At 40.7% G+C, this 25,433-nt stretch overlaps 1 protein-coding gene and 1 long non-coding RNA gene across 2 annotated transcripts; one reads left to right on the top strand and one right to left on the bottom strand.

Moving 5' to 3' along the window:
- Nucleotides 1-438: 438 nt before the first annotated feature.
- Nucleotides 439-13,323, bottom strand: LOC134516323 (uncharacterized). The gene is made up of 3 exons (XR_010071285.1): nt 13,299-13,323; nt 8,131-8,271; nt 439-7,326 (listed from the first exon to the last, which is right to left on the bottom strand). It is a non-coding gene; the product is annotated as an uncharacterized LOC134516323 (long non-coding RNA).
- A 182-nt stretch (nt 13,324-13,505) lies between these two features.
- CISD2 (CDGSH iron sulfur domain 2) lies at nt 13,506-22,529 on the top strand. The gene is made up of 3 exons (XM_063336384.1): nt 13,506-13,722; nt 19,653-19,864; nt 20,872-22,529. Exons 1-3 carry the CDS (start codon nt 13,620-13,622, stop codon nt 20,959-20,961), a joined length of 405 nt encoding a protein of 134 aa, XP_063192454.1. The 5' UTR covers nt 13,506-13,619; the 3' UTR covers nt 20,962-22,529.
- The last annotated feature ends 2,904 nt before the right edge of the window (nt 22,530-25,433 follow it).

The following is a 25,433-nucleotide window of genomic DNA, read 5'->3' as shown; positions in this document are numbered from 1 at the left end:
GCCTGGCCGCGTGTCCGTGTGGCGGCGCGGCGAGGAGCGCGGCTCAGGCGTTCTTACGCCTCGAAGACATGACACCGAAGCCGCGGGGCCCGGCGGGACGCGGAGCGCCTGGAAGCGGAGCGGGGAGGGCGGCTCGGCGGGGGAGCGGGGTCCCGGGGGCCTGAACGCAAAGGGGGTTGCACCGGTGCTGGTGATACCACTGAAAGCCTGCCTTCGCCCGGGAGAGCAGCAGCCTCGACAAGGAGCGCAGGCCCGGAGTGAGAGCGATGGGCCTGGGGACTCCGTGTCGGTTACTGTGGCGCACAGACGACTGCACCAAACCCCGAGTTTAAAGACCACCACCGAAGGGAAGATATAGTAGCACAGACTGTCAGCACAGGGTCATCAAGTAATTTTTTTTAATTTGCAGTGATACCTTTTGCGACATGTCCAGGTGCTTGGGGGCTTTTTATTTTGTGCAGCACAGGTCAATAAACCACTCTCAGCCAGGGTCTTTTTTCTCACAGTAATAAATTGTGTAGATTTACACACAGTTGCGTTTGTGGGACTCCTACTCCACTGCTGCGAATTAACAAGCAGAGAAGGGTTGCCAGACTGCCTTTCTGCTGTAATGAGGGGATGTATCATATTAATAAACGTGTCATTTGCTGTCCAGGGAGTATGGATACGTAATTAGCTAAATCCATTGCACTGAACCAAGTTCACATTCATTACAGTGCCTTTATTGCACTACTGTTAGTTTTCTTGCTATCTAGGATGCTAATTATTACTTGGCTGGAGAAGGCAGCATATTCAGTAAACCTGGTTGTGTAACTAAGTTTTCAGTATGAAGTTTGAGAATAGACAGCAGTGAATTAGGGGAGCAATGCTCTTTTTTTATTTTAAAAACAGTACTGTAGGTAAGTAGTTCTGTTTATTAAATACAGGACTACCATATTTTTTTAGTGTTCAGATCATGCACAAGCTGGAGAGAAAACTGCCTTGTACTTGTAAAGTCCAGTTATCTCTCTGTGATCACCTAAACCATTCCTAGCAACTTCCTTGTGTAGTCTTCATTTTCTGCTTATCATTTTAATTGTACTGAACAGCATATTCAGGAAGTGTCGTCTCAAACTATTTCGTTAATGTTCTTACTGTCTTAATCAAGACTATTGCTGAAAAACACCTTGTTGTTCCTTGCCAGTTCTGGATTACGGATGCTATCAAACTGCTTCAGATCAGCAGCGTGTCTGTTACAGACATCTGCCTCTGCCTTATAAATTGCTTACAGACTTCCTGAATTTTTTCATTATTGTTTGTCATCTCAGGAGATTTAGGTAGTTAACAGTATTCCAGTTCTACATTTTTAATTATTATTTGAGATTACTGACCTCTAACATCACTCTGTAAGAGTTTTGATCTGGCTCGCGATTCACATTTTACTGTATAATGAAAGGAATGAAGAACAGCACAAACATACTGTTGACAGTGTGTAATTTTCCCTGCTAATTTAAGACAACAGAATTGTTAATCTGGTAGATCAAGTTTTTGTGTGCCTTTCACCAGTTACGTGTTAATATCTCTATTAGCATTTGACCCCAAATAGAATTTAAAATGTATTGAATAGCTCTTGTTTACAGTGACTGCTCAGAAACAGGTTTGCATATTTTGTTTTAGTATACCTGTTTAGACAAACAGTTCATTACACTCACCGTTCATTTTTTTTAAACAAATACATACACTTGAGGAAAAGAATAAAAAACAATGACTTGTGTAAGAATGAAAAACAAGATGCATACTCACAGTTCTGTGGCCATTTCTTCAAGTCACAGCACACAGTCCTGCTTGGAGGGCATTATACTTCTCACCCTCGCTCTTTTTCCTCAAATTGTGAGGTAAACATCACATATTTTCCCTTCAGCATTTGGAAATAAACAAATAGATTTATTTTTTTTTGCTTCAGTAGGAATACTCGGGCAAGTAAGGCCTCGTAGTCTTAGAATACTGATGTGCCATGCACAAAGAGTTTCTCACCTTTACCATATGTAGTACAGGGGTACTGTAATGGTATTTGCACAAATACCTCATAAATAAAATGCAGGAGGCACAGATGATGGTTACTGAATACAGGCTTTGCAACTTATTGTGGAACTACCCAGTCTATTTGGGTTTGCTTCATTTTAATTTGATTTTTGAAGCTAATCCTCAGAAGTGGCTGAAGCGAGGTATTACCATACCATAATCCTCATATGGTAGTGGAGTCGGGTTAGATTTTCAGAGGTTTATTATGCAAAACAGCTCACTAGATGTGGCACGGTAATAAACAGTTTGCACAAAAACACTGAGGACAGACCGGCTTACTTGAAGTCCATCTTTGAATTTTGTTTGCTTTTTCAAGTACGGCGTTACAGAGCCCTCTGCAGCCAAGTGGTCAACAACCTCCAAAGGCTGAACCTGCCAGTCCATTTCAGCTGCTTTGTGATGGTCCAGCAGAGCAAGCATGAATGGAGATTGCCTCGATATATTGTTCTAGAACTTCCCCTCAACACAAAGGGGACTTGAGGGAAAAGCAGCCCAGCCTTAGTTGAAAGGTTAGTGTGGCTTGCACATCAGTGTCGGTTTTTCACTTCTGCTTGCCTGAGACCAGCCATTTTTACATTTTGAGTGTGCTGTCCTACCTGTCTTCAAAACAGGTGGAGCAAGCAAGCACCCTGGACACCAAGCAGCATTCCATACAGCACACTTCATATATCGGAAAGGAAAAGAGGAAAAAAGATGCAAAATGTTTCCAAAAAGATCAGCTTTTTTTAGGAAAGAAAAAAAATTACTTCAACAAAAGCAAGACGTCCTTCTTATTAGTCCATCCAGTAGATCATCATTATTAGTTCCTGTTTGGAGGAAACAAAACACAACAGCTCCTGCTGCTGGAAAACAAAGTGCTAAAAAGATGAACAACAACAACAGCTTCTCCCTGTTTGCATGTATTACCAGGCCTCAATTTTCTCTTCAGCATCCTGTCCAACTTGTTTTTCCCTTAATTATCATAAATCAAGCTTGCAGTCAAATACCTCTTTAATCTGAGCAAAACTCACCTTATTGGGGACCCTTCTAATTCAGTGGAGACCACAAAGAATAAGATCACAGAAGAAAGCTGGTAAAATAAAATTCTTCCATTGGCTTTTTTTAACGCAACAAATAAAAAGGATGAATTTGCCAACCCAAGTGCCATTTCCTGACAGTGAAAGAAAAACAGGTTTGGGGATGTCATTGGGTTCCACCTGATCCATGTTTGAAACACCGAAGGCCAGCAGCCCTTCCTGTGCAGCTGGGGGCTTCTGCCCTTCAAGAAGGACAGCAAGGTCATAGTCAAAACCTTTGTAGCGCGTGCTCAGTTCCCTGGCTGTTACATCTGGGACCATTACTTCTCCTTCTGTTAGGAAGAAGAGGTAGCAAAAACCCCTTTCACATCTGGAGTCCAGCCCAAGGTCAATGTGTTAGGCAGCAGTTAGCTTTCTAAGGAATATGAGATAAAAGGTAACTTTTTTTCTTATATTCCAGCTTGGCAATTCTTCATCTCCCATTGTTTCTTCAACAGCTTCTCTGACATTCTCACTGAAACAATTTCCAGGCTATTCCACATGTTTCCTTTGTATAGTAGTGCTTTTTGTCTCACTGCTGGGTCATGGGGCAAAACACCGAGTCCCTATGTTGCTCCATTTTAAGTTGTTGCTGCTCTACGTAGGCAGTTGTAAGATCTAACGTCCACATATGAGTCCCAGTGAAAAGCCTGAGTGCTTTGTTGAATAACGGCATGCTAAGGTTTTGTGGCTTGCACAAGGTCATGTGGGATTCACAAGAATATAAAATACTTCAGTAACTTACGCTGAGATTAACAGGCCACGTTTCTCCACAAAATCTTCCTGTCTTCAGGATTTTGTTTAGCACTTCATTGTTTAGCACTTTTTAGCCTCATAGTGACAACATAGTATTCTTTCAGTTGAAGAAGATTTTTCTTGTCTCTTGAAATCCTTGCAGAAATTAAGAGCTATTTTACAAGAAGACAGTTTTGATGACATAAAATTCATTATGTTATTTTCACAGACCTAAACAATAAAATCTCTGAAAATTGCTACAGGATATTTATTAGTATTCATGCAGAATATTCATTTTTTTCCCAGCAAAACTACCATTTGATCTAAATGAAAGATTACTCCTTTCAAGTCAGTAGCAGTTTGTGTCAACAAGAATGTTAATTTTCTGTGCTGATTCAACTCTATGGATACTGAAGCATGAAACTCAGATGAGCACGTGTATGGCGTAATTAGGATGCCAATTTTGAAAACTGAAAAGTTTTGTTGTTGTGCAGTTACTAACTACCTTTGTTTTCTTCTTTCGTATGAATTCTTTGCATTCCTGAATAAACATAGATAATATATACATGCATGGCAAAATAGCATCTTAAAAGAGGGGTGTGAAGGGCTGAGCAATAAGTCACAGTTGCTAAGATAAGGTAACACAGGCTGAGCAGGTGAAACCCCTCTATGGAGGAAATCAGTTTTATCAATTTCAGTAGGCCAGGGTGCATCAGTTGGAGATCTCTTCAAGAAGGTGTTTAATGGTGACCTACTTTACCCCATCCCTTTGGAGGTGGTTACTTTTCCTTGTTATACCTGTTTTTTGACCCCTCAGGCTGCCTTCGGACTGCATGCTAAGTCTGTAGGAGTTACACGGTTACCGAAAATGACCAAGCTCTTATGGCAGTTTTCACCAGTACTTAATTTGGCCTATTGTGTTTAGTAAAGGAGACATCAAAGAACTCTCTGAAGTGCTTTCAAGATACGTCTATTTTTATTACTTTGACATAATTGATTACTAGTCAGATTTGGACCATCTTAATTTGGTTGCCCCTCCAATGCTTGTTCCAGGCTGCAAATGTACTAAGCAAACCACAACCTTTGAGGAGTTTCTGGGTTGAACAGATGATTTGATGAGTGTACCTAATACACTATAAAAGCTGCTCATCTGGATAAAATGTTAAGGGTTAAAGTTAATTATTCAAACAGGCTAGCTAACGTATTTCACAGGCTCCCTAGTACAGTCAAGGCTGTTCAGACTTCACAACATGCTGTGTTCATTTATTTGAAGTGTAGGCTTCCACTCATCCGGCTTGCTACGTGCTAAGTACAATTTTCATTGTTTGATTAGAGTTCAGGGAATTAGTTAGCCTGAGCTAATCAGGACGCTGATGGTGTACTTTATACTGAAACATAAACCACCTTTTATCTTAGGAGGTTTCCTCACAGAGATCAGCCAGTGTTTCCAGAAGACCTGCGGCAGGCACCATCTCCGAGTTAGGAACCCTAGTACCATTGACTTCTCAAATGGCCCGCAGTAAACTAAGTTTCTTGGCCATTCCCCCTTCTTCTGAGGCAGTCCTGATGGTGAATCGGTCACATATGAGTAGCTAAATAAACATTACGCTTCAGGAGAGGTAGCAGGTTGACTTTTTGTCACTCTTCATTTAGAATTTTTTCTCCCTTGTAGAACGTTCTTTTTTTTTTCCCCATTCTGTTTTAAACAAAATAATGCTGTTTCCCTGGGGATATTATTACATAGTCTTGTAGACTGCAGTGTTTTAGTTGTTTGATGCTGTATTGACTTAATTTAAAATAATGATTTAAGTAAATAAGAAAGTCCTCAGAAATACTTCAGGGTTTCTTTTGTTTGTTGTGTTTGTCTTTGAACTGAGTATATGCCGTGTATTTAGATAATGGCTTTAACTAGCCAACTATCATTTGGTACTAGAAGTCATTGAACTTAACTTTTTGTCCTTTAGAGCAACCTCATCTTTAAAGATTTGGCTGATCTTTTCAGTTTTTGCTATGTTGCAGTTAACCATAAGATGTCCAAGAGCTTGCTTAGACCTCAAATATCCAGGTAATTACAGCCAAATATATCTCTTAGAAGGAAGGAATATTATTCTTGTTTGCTGTCATATTGTAATTCGGGAAATATTGTTAATGACTCTAAACCACTAATACTGAAATTAGCCAGTTATTACACTGTTCGTCATTACGGTTAGGGGGATGGATCAGGGCAGCACTTCTGAGAGGATGGGTTGTGACACACATGGTAGTCATGAAACATGGTCAGGTGTTGGCAAGTCGTTGAAAATTTTGCAAATTATAAAGCAAAGGCAACCTAGCTTCTGCACTCCTGGTGACTTTACTCTTCAAGGTCAAGCATGCTTTTCAGCCTTTCAAGAAATATGACATAGATTTGTCACTTATACGAGCAATAGATGTTAATTCGTTTATATACAGACAATGAGGGCTGCAATTTTTTTTTTTTTTGGATAATGGGACATCATCTTAAAAAAAAAAAACACGGAAAAATACTGGCTTAAGGAGTTGATAGTGGGATCCAAGATACTAATTTTCTCAGTCATAGTGATTTAAATTCAGCTTAACGGGGAAAAAGAGAATTTCTTAGTCCTTCCTGACTATTTGGTGGCCTATGTTAAGTGATTTTATGATCGCTGTTTAGCTCCCATATTAGAAAAACACACACTGCTGCAATTAGGCATGGAGCACTCAGGTACTCTGAAACTAAATGACATGCTTACCCTTATATTGTTCACAATATTTGACAGTATCAAATCATATTGGACAGGCAATTTGAGGGACTCTGTGCGGCATCTGGCATCCATTTCTACCATACCTGTTTTCTGAATACTTATAACATTTCTGTCCCAGAAGCCATCAAAACAACTCACATAAAAGTGTAAAAAAAAAAAGAATAAAAATAATTTAATTCCTCTTGGGGAAGCCATTTAAAACGTTTTCAAGTGTCTTAATAAATTAACTGTAGAGACCTATGACAAGACTAGTTTTCAATAGAAGACTTTGTGCTCTAAAAAAAAAAGGGACACTAGGATCTTTTCCTGCTTTCCAAAAGTACTCTCCTAGCATGTTGTTCAAGATGAACGCCACTTAATTACCATGTATTTATTTTTCATTTAAGTTTTGTCTCTCACAGTCATTAGGCTTACATTCCTGTAAAGTAAGTTTTGAAAACTTTGAGGTAATGTTTGTATTCTACTTCTTGTGTTGGTTGCTTTCTCAGCTGATTCAAAGGGAAAAAAGAAACAATTTTTTTTAAAAATGTATTTACAGACCTTACAGCTCCCTGTACTGTGGTGAAGCACAGAATTTATATAAAACTCTGGCATTATCTTGAGAAGTAAGTGAGGAAGTAACTTACAGATCTTCTAGGGAATAGCCAACTACCTAGATCCGGAAGTGCGCTGTGCTATAGCTGACCTGCAGTCCAGAGGACAGGGAGTGCCTGGAAAAAATAGAAAAAAAGCATTACTAAGATAGGCAGAAAAGAGGCTATATTTACCTGCTGTAGTACTATTCCATGTCATCGCCTTGGAATCAAGATAGCCACTTTTTCCCTGCTTTCAGCTCCGTCCGTTATACGTGTATTTGTTGTCTGAAATTGAAGAGGCATGGTGTTCTGGGTTAGTTTTTCGCCTTGCTCCTCATTATTCTTGTGAGATGACAGAGTACGTGTTACTGTCAATGCCAGACCTGGCTAACCTTGAAAAGGGGAGACAGGCTCAGAAATCTCCGCAGCGCTGCTGTTACACAGCAGCCTGAGAAGGAATGATAAACTGCTGTTTTACTGCAGTGTCAGTGGGCATCATGACACAGGAAGAACTTAAGAGCAGAGTGCAGTCGTATTACAGAGATCATACGCTCTGTCCTCGGCAGGGGAAGCTGGTAGTTTTTCTGTGCTATAATTAGCCCCTGCCAACGAATGCACATTGCATCACAGGAATTAGTCTTGTGGCATTCTCACCTTTGCCTTCCAAAATTAAGGAAGTATCTTTCAGTGACAGCTATTATGCCACAGGATTAAAGTACTAAGGAAACAAATATACCCTTAGTTGCCTGGTCAAGGATATACAGTCATCACTGATAGCAAAGATCAATGCAGTTTAAAAGGGAATGGCCAGTGGTCCCCTGCTGAGAATATGTTGACATATATATAGCTTCTTTTCCCTGGAATTCCCACCATAAGAGAACAGCTTGTAGTGTTTTGATAGTGGTTTTACTTCACATCTGTTCATTTACCAGCACGTACTTCCCAGATTATGTCGGTTTTGTCCTCTGTAGGTCCTTTAGCGTAGAGGAGGATATATCTGTTTTCCATCATTGCAGCTTCCTCCCAGGGGACAATCTGTGGATTTTGCAGCCTCGTTTATTGCAACAAACCAGGCAGAACCTGCCACAAATCAGTAATGTTTTTGGTCTTTTACAAACATATTAGTGAATCCTAAGGATACTTGTTCTGATTTGAGTAAAACTGTTGTGAATTAGCAACTTCGCGGACGCCAATGAAGTTCCAAATCTCTGCAAGTCTGTATGCGACCAGCGATCAGATCAGTCTGGATCCTCATGAGCAGCACATACCGGATCAGCTACGTAATGGGGATGGAAAGACTGGATGATTCATGTAATGCATCAAAATATAAAACTCATTGCAATATCATATTTACTGTGTTCTGTCCTGTGTATCGTTAGCGTTACTTGACTGATGTTACTTACAATAGTTATGCATGACTTATGATGTCATACAACTTGTTACTTTCTATGCTTTAAATAAAGGCAGTTGAAGTCAGTAACTTAGTGTAACCAAGTGGATATTCATAGTTTCATCTTGTGCTATTTCTGCAAATATTAGTAGCTGTAGAAACCACTACCGTGGACCAGTGCTAACCATTGCATAAAAGCAATTTTCCAGCTTGGAAAAAACATACAATGCAAGTAGAAAGTCACTGAACTTTATCTGGGGATATCTAGGAAGTCAGCACTGAATACACCTATCCTTTCTTGAGTTCGTGTTTTCTTCAACTTTGTTTCATACCCAACTCATGGGCAAAATTTCCCATTCCCCAGCAGTAGTAGTCAGAAGAAGAAATTAAAATGTTAAACCTGTGGCTGAGAGATCAAAGCATGGTATTTTTCTTGAATAAATAAAAAGAGTGTCTACTGCTCTGTTGTCTCACGCGCAAAGTTGCCACATTGAAACTTGATCCTATTCTTAGAAATCTTGCCATTTTTCTTTACATTCCTGATTTCATTCTTTTCACAAATCAATTCGCTACAATCTGCGACAACAAATAGCATTCTAAGCCACAGGGAATTTTAAAATTCAACAATAATACATGCTATTAGTAGGACACTGCAGTTCCTTAGGCAATTACAACAGCACCTGCTTTCAAAATGTAATAGTTCCATTGTAAAATTCTTGGATGTTAGTTAGATTATAAAAGTAATATCATGCTAATTTAGTACTAATTTTATAATATGAGAATTATGCTACCACAAAATTACCCTATTGATTCTATTATGTGATTTCTCTCCTTAACTCATTTTTGTCTTGAACACTTTCCCACCACAGAATAGTAGATATTTTCAATAAACAGCAGCAGAAGCCACTGAAGGTGCCAAATCTGAGTCAAGGGAAAGCATGACAACCTCAGCTTTCCTCTAAAGGCATTTCAGCCTCTGGATATAAAAACAAGAAATTAAAACCTAACCTGCATGCAATGCACTTGCAACTTGCTTGCAATGTTCATATGCATAAAATAGGGGAAAGTTCATATGCATAAAATATATATATACAGTCTTATGGTTTACATTTTTAAGCCAGTCTCCTTATTTTTTGAGATTCAATTATTTAATAGTTGTGTGTTGACAGTGCTGCATAACTAACTGATGGAGATGTCGCATGAAATGAATCACAGTTCCTACGGCCCTTCTGGGTGTAATGATTTTGCTCACTTTTGAGGAAGTGGAAGAGAGAGAGATCTTTGCATACAGCAGGAACAGCACCTAATCAAACCCTATTGTGAAATGATTCAAATACAAAGGGAGAGATCTAGCTTCCTCCTAGACAGAGGCTTGTGTTTGCTGATCACAGAAGCCAGCCCTTTGGTGACAGGATAATTTTTAGTTGACAATAGTACTTTTGCCTGCTGCAGAGATTATTCCAGGCACTCAGTATGGAAAATGGCAATGCCAATTCCAAGAAAATGGTTTTAACAACACAAGACAGCCTGTTGATAGAAAAGCTCATTAGCATGAAAGAGCGCTGAGCAAATTACTGTGCTACTTAGGCTTATTTTAGAGATGGAAGTACTGTGTGTCTGCTACCTCAGAACCTTTCATCTTTTATCCTTACTGGTGCGTACTTGGTAAAATAAAACAAATAATTATAATTTATAAATGTTATTTTCCTTTGCAAATCTTAGTGTTCTAGACAGACCGGTTAAGTATTATCTCATTTTACAGCTGAATTAAAGGCACAGGGAAATTAAGCAATTTTTGAAGGGTAACAAGAGGAGGAACACAACTGGCTGCTTTTCACCTATGCTCAGTCTGTTGGACCAGGACCAACCAGCTGTGGATGCTGAAGGCAACTCTTATTTCTACTGCAAGCTGGACCAATGCAGCTGTGTTGTAGTGACATTATGCTTGGCAGAATAAATTCTGCCAAACTTTATCTGCATCTGCACCACAAACTTTTCTACTATTCTCATCAAAGCATGCATAGTAGTAGTTAATTGGGATGGTTCTCTTTTGGGCTGTGTTTTGGGAATTCCAAGTAAAAGACCTGAGCTAGCACTAACTCTGTAGATCTCTTGATGTGGGCTCCATGCTCCATCTTATCTGTAATGTTCTTGCTAGATGAAAAATCCCAGTGATAGAGGATACTTACTGCTGAAAGCAATAACATTTCAGTATCGGTGACCTAGGTTCTGTTGAAGTATCTATGCTTGGGCTTTTTGTGCTGTTATTTTTATTACGGCAACTCCTATGTATCCTACCCAATACCAGGGTTTCCGTGGCCATATTCAGCATGAAACACATAAGCAGAGGCAACCTCTACTTTTTAACAGTTCACAAACTGAAGCTAAATATGCAAGAATGAATTGTTGCATATTACTCCCCCAAAAAGCTAGAAAATTTTCCAGATACCCAACAGTATTGTGATTTGAGGCAACGTTGAAAAGGATGCTGATAAAATCCTGAAGAAGCAACCTGTCTGTGGAATAAGAACATCCATGTAGGGTGTTAAACGTGTAAAAGGAGGAAGATGTCACACCTGCCTGGTAAACCTCCTGGTGTTGACTGATCTTAAGTTCTGACCCCGTAACGTGGTCCCTAAAGATGGACTACTGTGTAAAACCCGGTTCTTTTCTAAAGGACTGACAAAGCCTGCAGCTTACATTTTCCCCTTAAGTCAAAGAGGAAGCCTGCAGCGAAGTTGGAGAGTGAACACGCATCTCCTGAGCTCCAGTTCAAACTGGATTTCTAAAAACCATCTTTTGCCTCCCCTTCAGTTAAGAATCTCATTCAGGCTTCATTTTCTTTATAGTTTTTCCACAATCTATGACTTCAGCCTTTCATATACCAAAACTGTTTATGACTCATGTCAATTGATACCTATGCAGACAGGCGAGGCGCAGTGAGAACGGTTCCTCTCTGCAATATGTGCAGATTGTCTAGCAGTGTGCTGAGTGGAGCACTGATCAAAGGCAGCACAGCGGGGCGCAGAAGCTTCAGTGAAACGTCAGCTGTGCTCCCAGTATCACAGCTAGCACCCAGAGAAGGCTGGAATAGCAGAAGAAAGGGAAGAAGAGAGAAGGACAGCCATGTGAAGTTGTTTGATTCAGAGATGGAGGATTTACTGTATGTGTCTTCAGCTTTATGTATTCTTCCCTCAGAAAGTTTCACAAACAAAGTTAGATCATGACATCTGATGTGTAATCTTTACAGAATAACCAAGCATTTTGCTCTTTCATTATCTTGTCTAATAGCAGGCATTTGCCTACATAAGAAGGAATCATCTTAGGACATCAGTCAGTCATTACAAGGGTAAACTTAGGTGAGGTAGGGAACTAAGATACTCTGAGATCACAGGAATATTCTCACTAGCTAAAGATGATTCATCAGGAAATGTTAATGTAGAGTGACAGGTAGAAAAGTAATATTCAGGCCAGAAGCACAAACAGGCTGGATTTCTTCGTCTTAAACCTAGCTTCCACTATTTGTTTTTTTTGTCTTAGTTCTTTATGGTAATTTTAACTTTTGGTTAAGATTGCTCTGAATTGATCCTTAAAGCAAACTAGTGAAACAGAGAGATCTAGCACTGGACTTGTATATCTTAGTCAATACAAGGCAAACAGGACTACAGAGTAGATTCAGCTAAAGACAGACCAGTGGGTTCATCTGACTCAAGAAACACCTATGATTACTCTTTCATTGCTTTGCTCAACCCTATTAACTTACCCCAAAACTTCTTAATTGCCAATTCTGGGCTGACAGGGAAGTGCACAGTTGATACGGTCAGATCCATACACTGAGGGAGAAGGGAGAACTGTGCTCCAGTAAGGATTACATAAGGAATGAGATACATCTAGGAGGATTGTGCTGCTTCAGCTCTCCTGAAGATGCTTGCGCTCTGTGCTATATGCTGCTGGCACTTGATGGATTCACTCACAGTAGCAAAGCATCTTGAACCAAATAGCACTGGACTCATGACCAAGAGACTAATGCAAGATTTCAAGTCTGGCTGGATTGTCTAAATTGGCCCGGAATAGCTGCATATTTCTCATTTGTTCACCTGGATATACAGGGGCAATTTTCTATGCCAAAATGACCAGTCTCCTTGCCATAAAATTAAATAAAATTAAGTACCATGCTCGGAGATAGAGCTTGTTCTGCACAAACTACTGCCAAACATGAGGCAGATGGGCCTCTCCCTGAAATATTAAACCCCTCAGCACTCACTTTATCCCACCTCAGAAGAGTTACGATACCATATGAAAAACATCACCCATATGAAGAAAAAATTTTCAGTCTTTTACTTCAGCTTTTTTGAGACTGCCGACACGAGATCCCACTATAAGAGAGCAGGGTGACGACAGGTAATATATAGCCTCATAAATCATAAGCCACACATTATTAAAGTCGCGCTCCCTCACCTCCCTAGCTGTACCTTCAAGCGAGGCCTGCCCGGGCGAAACGAGGCCCAAGCCACCGGCCAGACATCACCACCGGCCGGATCTCACCACAGGCCGGGCGCTGCCCCCACCCCCCGCGATCGCCTCAGGACAGCGGCTGACTAAGGGGGCGCCCTGCTGGCTGCCAACGGCCGACGGCTGGCCCGGCCGCCCCGCCCCGCCCTGGCCCGGCCCTGCCCGCCGCCGCCCCGGCCCTGCCCGCCGCCGCCCCGTTGCCCACCGGGCTCCGCTCTCCCGGCCGCTCCCTCCAGGCTGCAACGGCCGGCGCCGCCCGCGCGCCGCCTGGCGGAGGCAGCGCCCCTCTGCACCGCCCCGAGCGGAGGCATCGCCCCCGCGCGGCGCCCGCCGGAAGCGCGGCCCGAGCGGAGGGACACCGGCCGTACCTCTGGGAGCATGCGCCGGAGGGGCCGGTACCGGCGTCGCCCCGCCCCGCCCTCCGGCGCGTGCGCGGCGGGAGCAGCCCGAGGAAGCGCGCGGGCCGCGGCGGCGGGTGGCCGCGGAGCACTACAGTCTTTCCTCCCATCCCCTCACGGCCGCCGCCATGGTGCTGGAGAGCCTGGCCCGCATCATCAAGGTCCAGCTGCCCGCGTACCTCAAGCGCCTGCCGCTGCCCGAGAGCGTCGGCGGCTTCATCCGCCTCACAGGTAGGTGGGGGGAGCGGGGGGGGCCTGGACCCCTTCCCGGTCCGCCGTCGGCCGCGGGTGGCGTGAGGGGAGCGGCGGGGCCGGGTTGGGCCGAGCGCTTCTGCCTGGGCTCCGGCGCGTCCCCCGGGCCTGCCCCGTGTCGGGCTGCCGCTTGCAGGCATCGCTCCCTTTCTCCCGGCCCTGCTAAACAAATCACCTGTTACAGGCGGGAGGGAGCCGTTAATCGGTTAAATCGCCGTTCAACTGTTTCATCGGGAAAATTATCCAACCCTGTGGGGTAAATGGTGATAGTGTAAAACGTGAGGGTAGAGTAAAACGTACCAGGCTTCTCGGCCCCAGCTCGTTTGCACTGTGCTTAAAATTCCTCTCTGTGCAAGTACCAGCAAGTGAGAGGCCGCACACATAAGGAAAATGGGATTTTAGCTGAAGGCCTAAAACACTGCCTCTTCATTTGATTAAAAGGTTAAAGGGAGCGTCTGTACTCATAAAAAAAAATAAATCAGTTTCTGGGAGCCTGCTACATTTACGAAGTCAGAGGTTTTTTTATTTAATCACGTTTATAAGTATTTTTCTGGACGAGGGAGTGAAAAAACCTATTCATTAATTATAGCCCTATCATAGAGCGAACAAGAAAGAAAACTAGATACGAGCAAATTCTTTAGGTGTGCAGTGCATTTCAGTGCTTGGCAAACTGGAACTATCAGAGCCCAGACTCAGCTGTGATAATACAGGCAGAACCTCGAGTAGTCTCAAATGACAAGATTAGTTTGGCAATAATAAGAGGAATGCTGTAACGGAAACTCTCTGGGAATAGAAAAAGTCTTCAAGGTGTAGAATCAACCTTTTACGTTTATCTTGCAGCACTAAGCTATATGACTTTAGTAGCGCTGGAAAATGATTTCATTTAGAACAGGCGCAATTTATTTAAAACCAGATTTGAGTACTTTTTTTTCCCAACATATTTATGCTACTTGTAAACTTAAAGCCCCATTATTTTTCCCATGACAAGGAAGCCCATTTTAAATGAACCCTTCTTCTTTTCCCACAACTACACTGTCATCTGAAAATACTGTTAATTATATTTCCCTGCTCACTGCAGGGAACTAGATGACCTTTAAGGTTCCCTTCCAACCCAAACCATTCTGTGACTCTCTATTTACCAAATAGAGAAATTCAACTGCTACAAAGTTGGGAGAAAGGGGATACAATAAGCTACAGAGCAGTGCAGCTTCTCACATTCCTAGCAGTTGGCAGTTTCCTGCTTAAGTCATTGCCCTTTTAGCCACAAATTATATTTAAAATTTCTTAACCTTAATAATGCTTGAGTTTAATCTCTTCTTGCTTTGCTTGTCCAAACATACATTTCTGTGACAGGATTATTTGTGCAGTCTCTGTATTTATTCACGTTACCTAGCAGTAATATAAATTATTCTGAAAACCTCTGGTCAGAACTTTTTTTTTTTTTTTAATAGAATGATCAGTGGGGGAGAACTGGTTTGCTGTCATGTTATTTACCCCATTGACCAGTACTTCCTTGAATTTGGAGGGAGGGCAAGAAGCAAACAACTAAAACTTTAAGTGGAGACCAAACACGTGAAATGTCAGTCCCAAAAATATTAAACAAAGGTAAAAGAAACAACCGAGTCAGAAATTGTTTTGAAGATTTAATTAAAACATCCACTGCCTCTAGTTCTTGGTGATTTTTTTTTTTACTCCTCTTGTGCTAAACACTCCAAAAAGAGCAACAGAGGTAACATTTTGACACTTTTCACGTTTTTTTGAACAGTAGGGCTAGACTAATATCTGCTGTTATGTATCTTCCTCTTAAGGTGAATATGGAGGAAAAACCAAAACTGTATGAGGTACTTAAAGCTATGGCATACGGTAAATGTAATATGGTGAGGTTTTTCAGTAGGAGATCATAGGATGCCACATCCTAGGCACCTAAATTAAAAAATGATCCCTGTCTTAGTGCTTAAAAGTTATTGAAAGTCACTGAAACCTCATTGCTCATTGAAGAGTCTTGTCCTTATCTGCCCTCAGAGCTGCTGTCAGTCTAAAATTTCATCTGAGAAAATCGGATTGCTTCAGCAAGTGCCTCTTCTGTATTGTTGTTGTGGTCTTAGTCTCTCCTGTCCTAAAGTCATAAGCCTCTAAAAGCAGAGGATTCCCAATTCTGGCAGTTATTTTGCATCAGCAATTTACAGGATCATATCTGTTGAATTTACTGTTAGTGAAAGATTATTAGATAATAGAGAAGATGAGATTAACATCTGTCTTGTGTTTATTACAAATTACAGAGGAGCATGTTGTTTGTCAAATGACATATCAAACATGTCAAGCATTCTTCTTTGCTTCTTTTTGGGAGGTGAGAAAAAATAGTGATCTTAAAACATTTAAAGTGCATTAGTATTTATCTTTTGGTGGCATCTGCTGAACTTAGTCAGGGACCAGCACTATAAACACTCGCTAGCATAGACCTTGTCTGCAAAGGCAGACCAGAACCCAAATCTGTAAGAGTGCAGTCCTTTGCTTGTTAGCTCTTTCATTGCTTCTGTAAACCTTCATAAGCCTCCAGGCAGATGCAGGTTCAGTTCCTGTAGTGCATCAGTTGTAGAAACAACAGAACGAAAGCATAGGCAGGATCCTTTTGTATAGGATATTGTATAGTGTACTGATTAAAAGTCTTGAGACACCTGTTGTCTGTCATGACCTCACCAAATCACCATGGAAAACTGCTTGTTTGGAGAGAGGAAGACTGTTAACATCCAGTGAAAACTCCTGAAGGTAAAAGCAATGAGGGAGGAAGGAAAGAATGTTTGACCTTGGGTTTGAAAGTGGATATCTAAATTGTCACGCTGCTGCTCAGAAGCCTCTTTCAGTTTCTTGTCATAGCTGCTTTACCCTTCCCTTCTCAAGTTTGCTGCAGTGAACAGTGTTGTCTCATGCTGGTGTTGCTTTTTATTCTGGTAGACGTCAGTAAAACAGCATAGATGTTCACCTCAAAATAGCATGTGGTCAGAATTTCAAGGTTTATGTAAGAATCTAGGTCCTAGTCTTCTTGCCATAACCATGACACAGTCCTATGTGGGCTGTCTTACACTTGGCCTACATGTTAAGAGGGACTTTAACAAGCTGCCGTCCAGGAAGAGGACAGTTTTGTGGATCATCTTTTACAGGACTGAGGGAAAGAAGCGTGATACCATGATAACGGGGTCTTCAGAACCCATTAGAACAATGAATTTGTCATTCGCAGAGTGGCTTGCTAACCTACCCGTAGCTTTGGCTTTTAGTTTATTTAAAGTGTGCTGTGTCACTAAAAGGACTGTCACCTCTCTAACTTCATACCTGCTGAATAAGCTAATAGACATACTAAAGTAAGTGGTGTGTGGAGTCCTTTGTGTTTAGTTTGTGTAGCAATGAGAACACCCTTAAGAGACCCAAGCAAACAACAGAAAACAGTTAGAACTGCTTATTAGTTCTGAAGAGAATGTAATTGAATAAGTAATTTCAATTTGCGTTAAGAATTTCATCAGTTTAGAGAATATACACAATCACAGTTCCAATCTTCATTTTGACTGGTAGCTAATACTTGTTAAAATTTTGGCTTGCAGTTGAGCTGTTATGGGGAGAAGCTGCTTTTGGGTCTGCACAGGGTCATTTCCACAGGAATTAGCTAAAACATAATTCAAAGTGAAAGATACCAAAAGGAATAGTTGGTGAAATCAAGCAGGGACCACTTGCTTTTATTTGACTCTCAGTGGCCAGCCAGTGCCTTTCTGTTCACAGTTTTTGTGTTTCTTGGTTTTTTGGACTTGTTACTGTTGGACTAAAAGTTAAGACAACCTCTCTTTGAAAATGTAACTGTGGCCTATGGTCTGTGGCCTCAGCTTCTTGGTATTCTCTGGGCATTCCTGTTTCAGTGATGTTCCTGATACTTTCCAGGACTTATCTTTGGGATTGGTCTCTATCTAACACAAGTCAAGTTTGAAGACTAACTTCTTCGATACTCTACTCTCCATTTCTGGCTCCAAAGACTGCATCTTCCTGTGCAGCTGAACTGATAAAGAATCTCCAGAATCAATGTAATTGCAGAATTCTGAGTTATCAGCTGTGAAAATAAAGTCTTGTGAATTGCCTTACATCTGCTTCAGAAAGGTATGAACGGCTTCAAGAACACAGAGCAGCTTACAGTTGTAGGAAGATATCACTGCATTAGTTTGGGTACCTGTTCCCGCCCACCAGCCCAAAGATCTGTGACTTTTTTTACTTTGTGAGAGTATCTTGTCTCTCATGCCCCAGAAGCATGGTCATGTTGATTTTCCAATCTAAAAGTAGTCTTTGGCAATAACAAGTCAGTTTTATTAGTGTACACATTGGTGTAATTGGGGGCCTTCCAGAGACTCCCAGATTAGAAATCTGTAAAGAAATCATTGGCTAGTGAGGACAAAACTCTTTATCAGCAGTTAGCGTGATACAAATATTAAATAATAACCATGATAAATAATATCCTTGTACTTCCTAATCTTGTTTGTTTCTGATTTCCTTTTTCAGAGGTTACAGCTATTATGTTCCTGTTTCATTTGGATGAACCCAAGTGGTCATGAGTCTCCCATAGGCATGACTGCTGTTCCAGTTTTTTGGGTTTTTTTGTCATATCAGGGAGTTTCAAGTTGTATTGAGATGCCTCCTGCTGTTTATTTGCCAGTCTCTTTTAACGAGGTTTAATTCTGATGTGAGACATTTCCTTTTTATGTGTCAATCTTAGCCCACTTGTATTCGTCGCACAATTGATAGGTGCACCCTGCTTCTGATTACGCTGCACGTGTTGGAATGCTCCAGCTCATTACACTTGTTTGTCACTTTAAAATATTTTTAAACTCTCTTCCATTTCTATAGGAGTGTTTAGATTTAATGTATTTTCCAGAAATTTAGAAGAATGCTCTGTCCTTTATTGCAATGTGGTATTTAAATTACACTGGAGTATTGTCACAGCATCTTTTGCTGGAAAAGGGGATTGACCTTCAGTATATATGGATCTTATGCCAGGTGCTGATGAATTTCTTAAGAAGTCCAGTAAGTCTTTCTCTCATCAGTATGTCTAGAAAATTTATAATAATGTAGCAAGGCAGCTAAATCTGCAGAAGGTACTTGAATCTCTTACCTGAACTTAAAAGTTAAGTTCCTCAGCTTGGTAAAAAGCAGTTTTCTGTGGTTTGACTTACCTGATCTCAGGGCTCTTTCTTTCTCTGTGTATTGTAGAAACTGGTTACAGATCCCTGAGCAAACAGAGCTCTGAAAAATAAAACCAAAAAATTAGTGAAGGTTTTGCTAGTGCTTATCTAGTAATCGGTATAATTTCTATCAAAAGTTTCTAAAAAAAAAAAAAAACAAACCAAAAAAAACCCAAAACCAAATAAAATCAAGAAAACTTGAAGAAGCTACAAATCTGAAATAAATAATGAAAAATGGCATTATAAAACATACTGAATTGTTTTTCATATGCAGAATGATAAGGTACTGGCATTGAATATACTTACCCCGTGTAATCATGCCCAGTTTGCTAGTATGCAGTGCTGGTTTACCTTGAGTAAGCAGAACCTCTGTAATTTTAGGGTTCCTCATTTCAGTACATCTTTCATTTGTTTTGGATTTATTCCCTTCCATTGAGTCATCTTCTAGTGTGTTAAAATTAAACTTCAGATGAAATTCTAGGAGTCAAATTTTTACTTTGGCTACAGTAATACCCAGGTTTTAATCTGGCTCTTTTTTCTGCTTAAGATTTACCCACGCAGTCTTGTTTGCCCTCAGAGCCTTGCTGACTGAGCCAACTCCGTTCCCTGCCGTAAGCCTAAATCATTTGAGAGTAGCTGATGCTGCACCATACTGAAGTGGTGTCAAGAGCCAATCTAAATTCCACCTGTCTTTAGTTTCAGAATGGCTGCGGTTATTGCCTTTCCTGGGCGTGCTGGCCTTGCTCGGTTACCTCGCTGTTCGTCCGTTCCTCCCCAAGAAGAAACAGCAAAAGGATAGCTTGATTAACCTCAAGATCCAGAAGGAAAATCCAAAAGTAGTGAATGAAATAAACATTGAAGATCTGTGCCTCACTAAAGCTTACTGCAGATGTTGGCGTTCTAAAACGGTAAGACACTTTGTGCTACTGTAGGATTAGAGATTGAAACTTGCATCTTTTTATCCGTGCTTCGGTGGTAAATTGCAACATGTTGACCTGTTGCTTTTCTTTGGAGGTGGAACATGTTCCTGTTTTTTGAGAATGGCACAGTTCTTATTTTTCTCCATTCTAAACCTATCTACATGCAGAAGGAAACTGTAGAAACACAGTAGGGTTTTTCTAGAAACACAGAGTGACCATCTGTGAGTAGATTAAAACCAAGCAAGCCTTGTTTAATATTTGGAAATACATTGCAACTAATTAGAAGATAACTACTCTGTTTTTCAAAAACAATGCTTAGAAAGTTGTTCATATTAGAATGAAAGCAAGGCTGGACCTGTGTTGGTGAGGGAGAGCATATCCCCATCTGGTCCAGAGCAGCCAGTAGATGACTGGTTGGGATAGTCCATATCCCCCAAATCAACTAGATGTGCATAAGTATTTTTCCTCTACCCTCAATTTCTTTGGAATTTCCTGACTGCGTTCTGGTTCTGTCCTCTCTGGATCAAATGCTTTCCTGTTTTAACAAAAAAATCTGCTTTGGACCTAAGAAAGCCTGTCAACTAATCACTTCAGCACAGTATTTCAGTTCTCCTTAAAACCATCCTTTCTGGTTGCAAATGATTAAATCTATTAAGAGCACTTCTGCTAGTTCCACAATAAACCTTAAACTGTTTGTGTCTATGGTGGCCGCTTTGCTCTCTGTTCTTTCATAGAACAGGCTTTGTCCCTAACTTTGTGTCTAAAACAGCTATTTTAGGACCTCACAAACTTAGTTACCTGTTAGCAGTGCTTTTTTTTTCCTCACTACCATGTGTCCTGTGTCTGATAGGAGATGGGGTTTGATGTTGAAATGGGACATAGTAGGAGGAACTAGCAAGATTATCAAAGTGGTCTTGGCATAGGAGGAAGTATAAAAATCGCCATGCAGTTGATGTACAGAGTTATACTAATTCCTCGTGTATGTTTTCTTCCAGTTCCCTGTCTGTGATGGCTCCCACAACAAGCACAATGAATTAACAGGAGATAATGTAGGTCCACTAATACTCAAGAAGAAAGAAGTATAGCAGATGCTTAATCCAGTAGATCATGACTGATAAAAAGTCTTTTTATACTGTTGTAGTTGCAAGGGACAGCATTTTATTATGTGATTGGTATGATTTAGTCTAATGATTGCTGTAGATTTCTTTTTGGAATAAACTGCATTTAGACAGTGGTAAATCTGTCACTGTTTTGATACTTTATTCTGAGAAGAATTATATCTGCTTTGTAAAACTGTAAAGTAACTATCCTTGTAAATAAGTCGTTTATTTCAACAGTAAAATGACTTCCTACAATTAAGCCTTTTTTGTGTGAGCATTCAATTATAAAGCTGTCACTATTTCCAAGTGACAGAAGTGCATCTTTCTGTTGATTTTGTTCTGCTGAGAAACCATGTTTTATTCTGCTTTTCAGGAACAAATTTAAGTGCATTTAAGTCGGGGAGAGAAAAGATGCTAAATTCATCCTTTGTGAACATACCTAAGTGTACCACTGAGGGCAGGCAAAATAGCGATGTTAAGTTACGCTAGGTGCAGGTCTGGCCTGTGCAGTGCCTAAGTGGGCAGCTTGTTAGTCTCATGCAAAGCAGCCCAGCTTAGACAAACCCCACACAGCTGGAAAGTCTCATACAGCATCCTAGGTGGAGTGCTGCAGGTCCAGACCATGTAAACTATTGAGCAGGTCGGCCACTAACATCCCTTTATTTTGGGCCCCTGTGTTGATCATTTATAGCTCTTGTAAGGAAACACAAATGTGCTTCTAGCAAGTTCACTTGCACTGTAGCTGCCGCTTTTTGTAGCGGTAACTTTCATAGGAGGAATTGATTAAATGACAGAACCAAGAAAGCAGAGCTGACTCTATTCTTGGCTTGTTACCCATTCAGAATGGTTATTTGGGCAAGTCAGAACTTTGCTGTGGGATGGCTTAATTTCAGATGCAGGTAAATAATTGCTACTAACTGCTGGACTTCTACTTAATTCTTCTAAAGTGCTTTATTCTCCACTGAAAGTCTGTATCCATCAGTTTAAAAATAAAAAATTTGATCCATGCTAGAATTTTAGGCAATTGTACTAAGGCAGATTTCAACTGTTCCTTACCAGTGTTTTATTTGACCCGTTGTTAGGCAGGTGAGAAGCCCCGGAGCGGTGTGCCATTGCCAAAGCTGATCACCGCAGTGCTGAAACAGTAAGCAAGTCAGAAAGCAGTTCTCACATAATGGCTCTTGCAGCAGCAGTAGAACTAAGGTAGATCATTCCTCCTGCATTTGTAACAGTTGTAGTTTTGGGTACCTAAACCTCTTGCCTTGCAGCAAAAGATGGCAGATTAGGATGTGATTGTATGGTAAAAGCCTGCTCTTACAAAGCGTGTAACAGAACCAGGGTGCAATCTTTAATGTTTAAATGCTTCTTAGTGGTCTTACCTTAATGGATGAGCAAACCATAGGCATATTAGGATATAACATTTATAATAAAGGAAAATCCATAATGTTACTCAGTTTTCACTTACAGATGCTGTATATTGAACACCAAGCCCCAAGTCTTGGGTTTGGTGAAGAAATTACTATGTGAAGTGCAAAAGCCTGTCTTTAGACTTTTTTTTCCCAGGCTTTAAAATCCACAGCCTATTGTAGCAGGCTGTTGTTATATACAAGTCTGTATGTGCTTACAGCTTTTATCAGGATATTTTTGCATTCAAATAGTTTGATTTCCCGTGAAGTCTGAGAAGTAAACAACATAAATCAATCCATAAACAACATAAATCAATCCTGTTCTTGCTTCTGTTGCTCTACTCAGACGAACCCTGTTAGAGTAAGTAATAGAGCAAAACTGGGTTTTTTTTCTCCAACAAATCTCCTCTAAAAGGAGAACAACAGTGTAAGGTTGTCATGGTTTCAGCTGGGATAGAGTTGCCTTTCTTTCTAGCAGCTGGTATACTGCTATGTTTTGGATTTGGGATGAAAGTAGTGTTGCTAAAACACTGATGGTTTTAGTTGTTGCTAATCAGTCAAGGCCTTTTCTGCTCCTCACACTGCCCTGCCAGTGAGTAGGCTGGGGTTGCACCAGAAGTTGGGAGGGGACACAGCTGGGACAGCTGATGGCGTTTGTCTTCCCAAGTAACCATTACATGTGATGGAGCCCTGCTTTCCTGGAGATGGCTGAACACCTGTCTGCTGATGAGAAGCAGTGGATGAATTCCTGGTTTTCTTTGCTTGTGCATGGCTTTTGCTCTACCTACTAAACTGTCTTTATCTCAACCCATGAGTTTTCTCACTTCTACTCTTTCAATTCTCTCCCACACCCCAACTGGGAGAAGTGAGCGAGCAGCTGCATGGTCTTGGCTGCCGGCTGGGGTTAAACCACAACAAAGGTTTAACCTCTAGAATCCATCTCTAGCACGGCTTGATTTTGTAATTAATTTTTTCTCCCTGCTTGCGGTTAGATGAGATTGCTGCTAAACTATCTAAGAATGTAGCTATGGAACAAACATGGGTGTTTTTTCTTTTGTTTTTGCTTATGTCTATAGGGGAATGGAACACATTTGTAGTATGGGCCTGCAATAGCAGCATTCAGTCACAGTTCCTTTGTAGAAAGCACATTTTAGTAATTTCCACAAGATAATAAGAAAATGAAGATCACAAGCAACATAAATAACCATTTCCTTGCATTTCAAAATCTGTCAAGGTAATACTGTCTCTCGTGGCCAAGGAATTTTCTGTAGAAAATCTCAACGAATTTATTAATTGGTTCAATTTACCTACCTAAAGCCTACAGGGATAGGTAGCTAAGAACTGATGAGCCCTGTATCTCGCCAGCGATTGAGAGAGCGGAACTAATTACCTGCTAAGATGTGGTTGGTCATGTCTTGCTACTGAATGACTTCTTTAACCTAATTTGGAAGCTCCACACAAAGGGATGCTAATAAAGACCAGGACTAAGGCAGTAGACCAGGTCACAGTCTTGATGCAAAATCAGCGGAAGCTGAACTTGGCATGTCATGACAGGACTTTTTACTCTACAAGAATAATAATGTTTACCTTTCTTTTGATTATGAATTTGAACAATAGTTATAATAGATTACAAATAAACTTGTAAAACAAATATGTTTAGAGAAAGGCATCTGGCTTGTGGCAACTACTAGACAAAGTAAATGTAATTGAAGCATAAATTTTGATCTCTTGCACTCCCATTTATTTAAAAAGCAAAATGCAAAACCTGTATCATTCATTGTTTTGTAGCTGTATTACGCCGTGTTTCACAGTTAATTTTAGACTTCAGTTTAAATTCCCTGAAAAGCTCAGTTTGGCTGGAAAAGAGAGAGAAAGCAGTGATGATAATTACATTATCACTGCATCCCCTGGCCTGTGCAACTCCCTGCTTCCAGATGGTCAATTTCTGTCTTTTTCCATATGCTGAGTGCTGTAACTGCCCGCTGCTTGCCGCCAGGACTGTGCAGTGCTGTCAGACCCTTCTGCTGCAGAGGTTCTTGTGAACCTTCTGGAACTGCACACACGTACTATGCTCAGTGCTCTCTCACATTATGCCTGTGATTATATCTGCATGACAGCGGGACTCCTCTGGTTATGGTTTACTGCACATTGTGCTCTAATTTTATTTCCTGCAAATAAGATGCTGGCATGGCATAAAGATTTTATTGGCTTGAAGTCATGCATTATTCATGAATGATTTCATGGGACTTCGTTGAAAGGGAGGTGGTCTTAAATGTCATGACTTCACCTACACAAACTCTGATAAAAAGCCCCGATATAACATTTCTTTTCATGACAAGATGCGAGTGTTTTTTATTCCTTTCTGGAAGGCAAGGAGAGGAGCATTATAAAACATTAATGCTTTTCATTTCAGATCTGCAGGTCTATATAATAGCTTCAACCTGATTCTTTTTGAAGATTTAATAAAGCTGGGGGAAGGGGGTCTTTTGAGAAACATCCACATATGGTGGCGAGGAAAGGAAGATTGATTCAATTTCGTTTAGATTAGGAACAAGATGATGCTTTTTTTTGGTATAGCTATTCAGGCACTTGGAACAGTGGGAGTGATCTAATGAATAAATTGAGAGCGCACTGAGGTTAAGGGAAAAAGAGAAATCCAGTTTATGAGGTGCTGTTATGACAGTGAGCAAGTATTAGAGGCTATCGCGAACAAGGGCTGTTTGTCAGAGGTTTGCTTGCATACTTAAGGTTGTGTTCAAATTTGAAGGGCTGTAATCCTTACATGTCCTGTTATTGAATAGGTGCCAAATTTGGCATAGTGATCCTTCCCTGCAGGGGGATTCTACTTTTTATAAAACTTTATGAAAAAGTGAACTATATAAAGTTTCTACTCCTGTAAGTTTTGCTCAAGTACAATTATTTTATAGACAGTCACTGATGAACTGAATACCATAGTCCCTCATTTTATCAATTAGATTTACAGACATTACAGTTTCCAAACACAATAAACTCCTATTAAAACTATCCACACAAAGAAGGCAGAACAGGCAC

This window comes from Chroicocephalus ridibundus, chromosome 5, assembly GCF_963924245.1.
Source record: "Chroicocephalus ridibundus chromosome 5, bChrRid1.1, whole genome shotgun sequence".
Lineage (NCBI taxonomy): Eukaryota > Metazoa > Chordata > Aves > Charadriiformes > Laridae > Chroicocephalus > Chroicocephalus ridibundus.
The sequence above is the reverse complement of the archived record's forward strand: the minus strand, read 5'-3'. Positions and strand labels throughout refer to the sequence as shown.

Bases quoted from the DNA above. Each gene is read 5' to 3' on its own strand.
- CISD2 (XM_063336384.1), top strand. From the start codon at position 13,620: ATGGTGCTGGAGAGCCTGGCCCGCATCATCAAGGTCCAGCTGCCCGCG. The intron at 13,723-19,652 runs GTAGGTGGGGGG...ACCTGTCTTTAG, and splicing joins CGGCTTCATCCGCCTCACAG to TTTCAGAATGGCTGCGGTTA. The intron at 19,865-20,871 runs GTAAGACACTTT...GTTTTCTTCCAG, and splicing joins GATGTTGGCGTTCTAAAACG to TTCCCTGTCTGTGATGGCTC.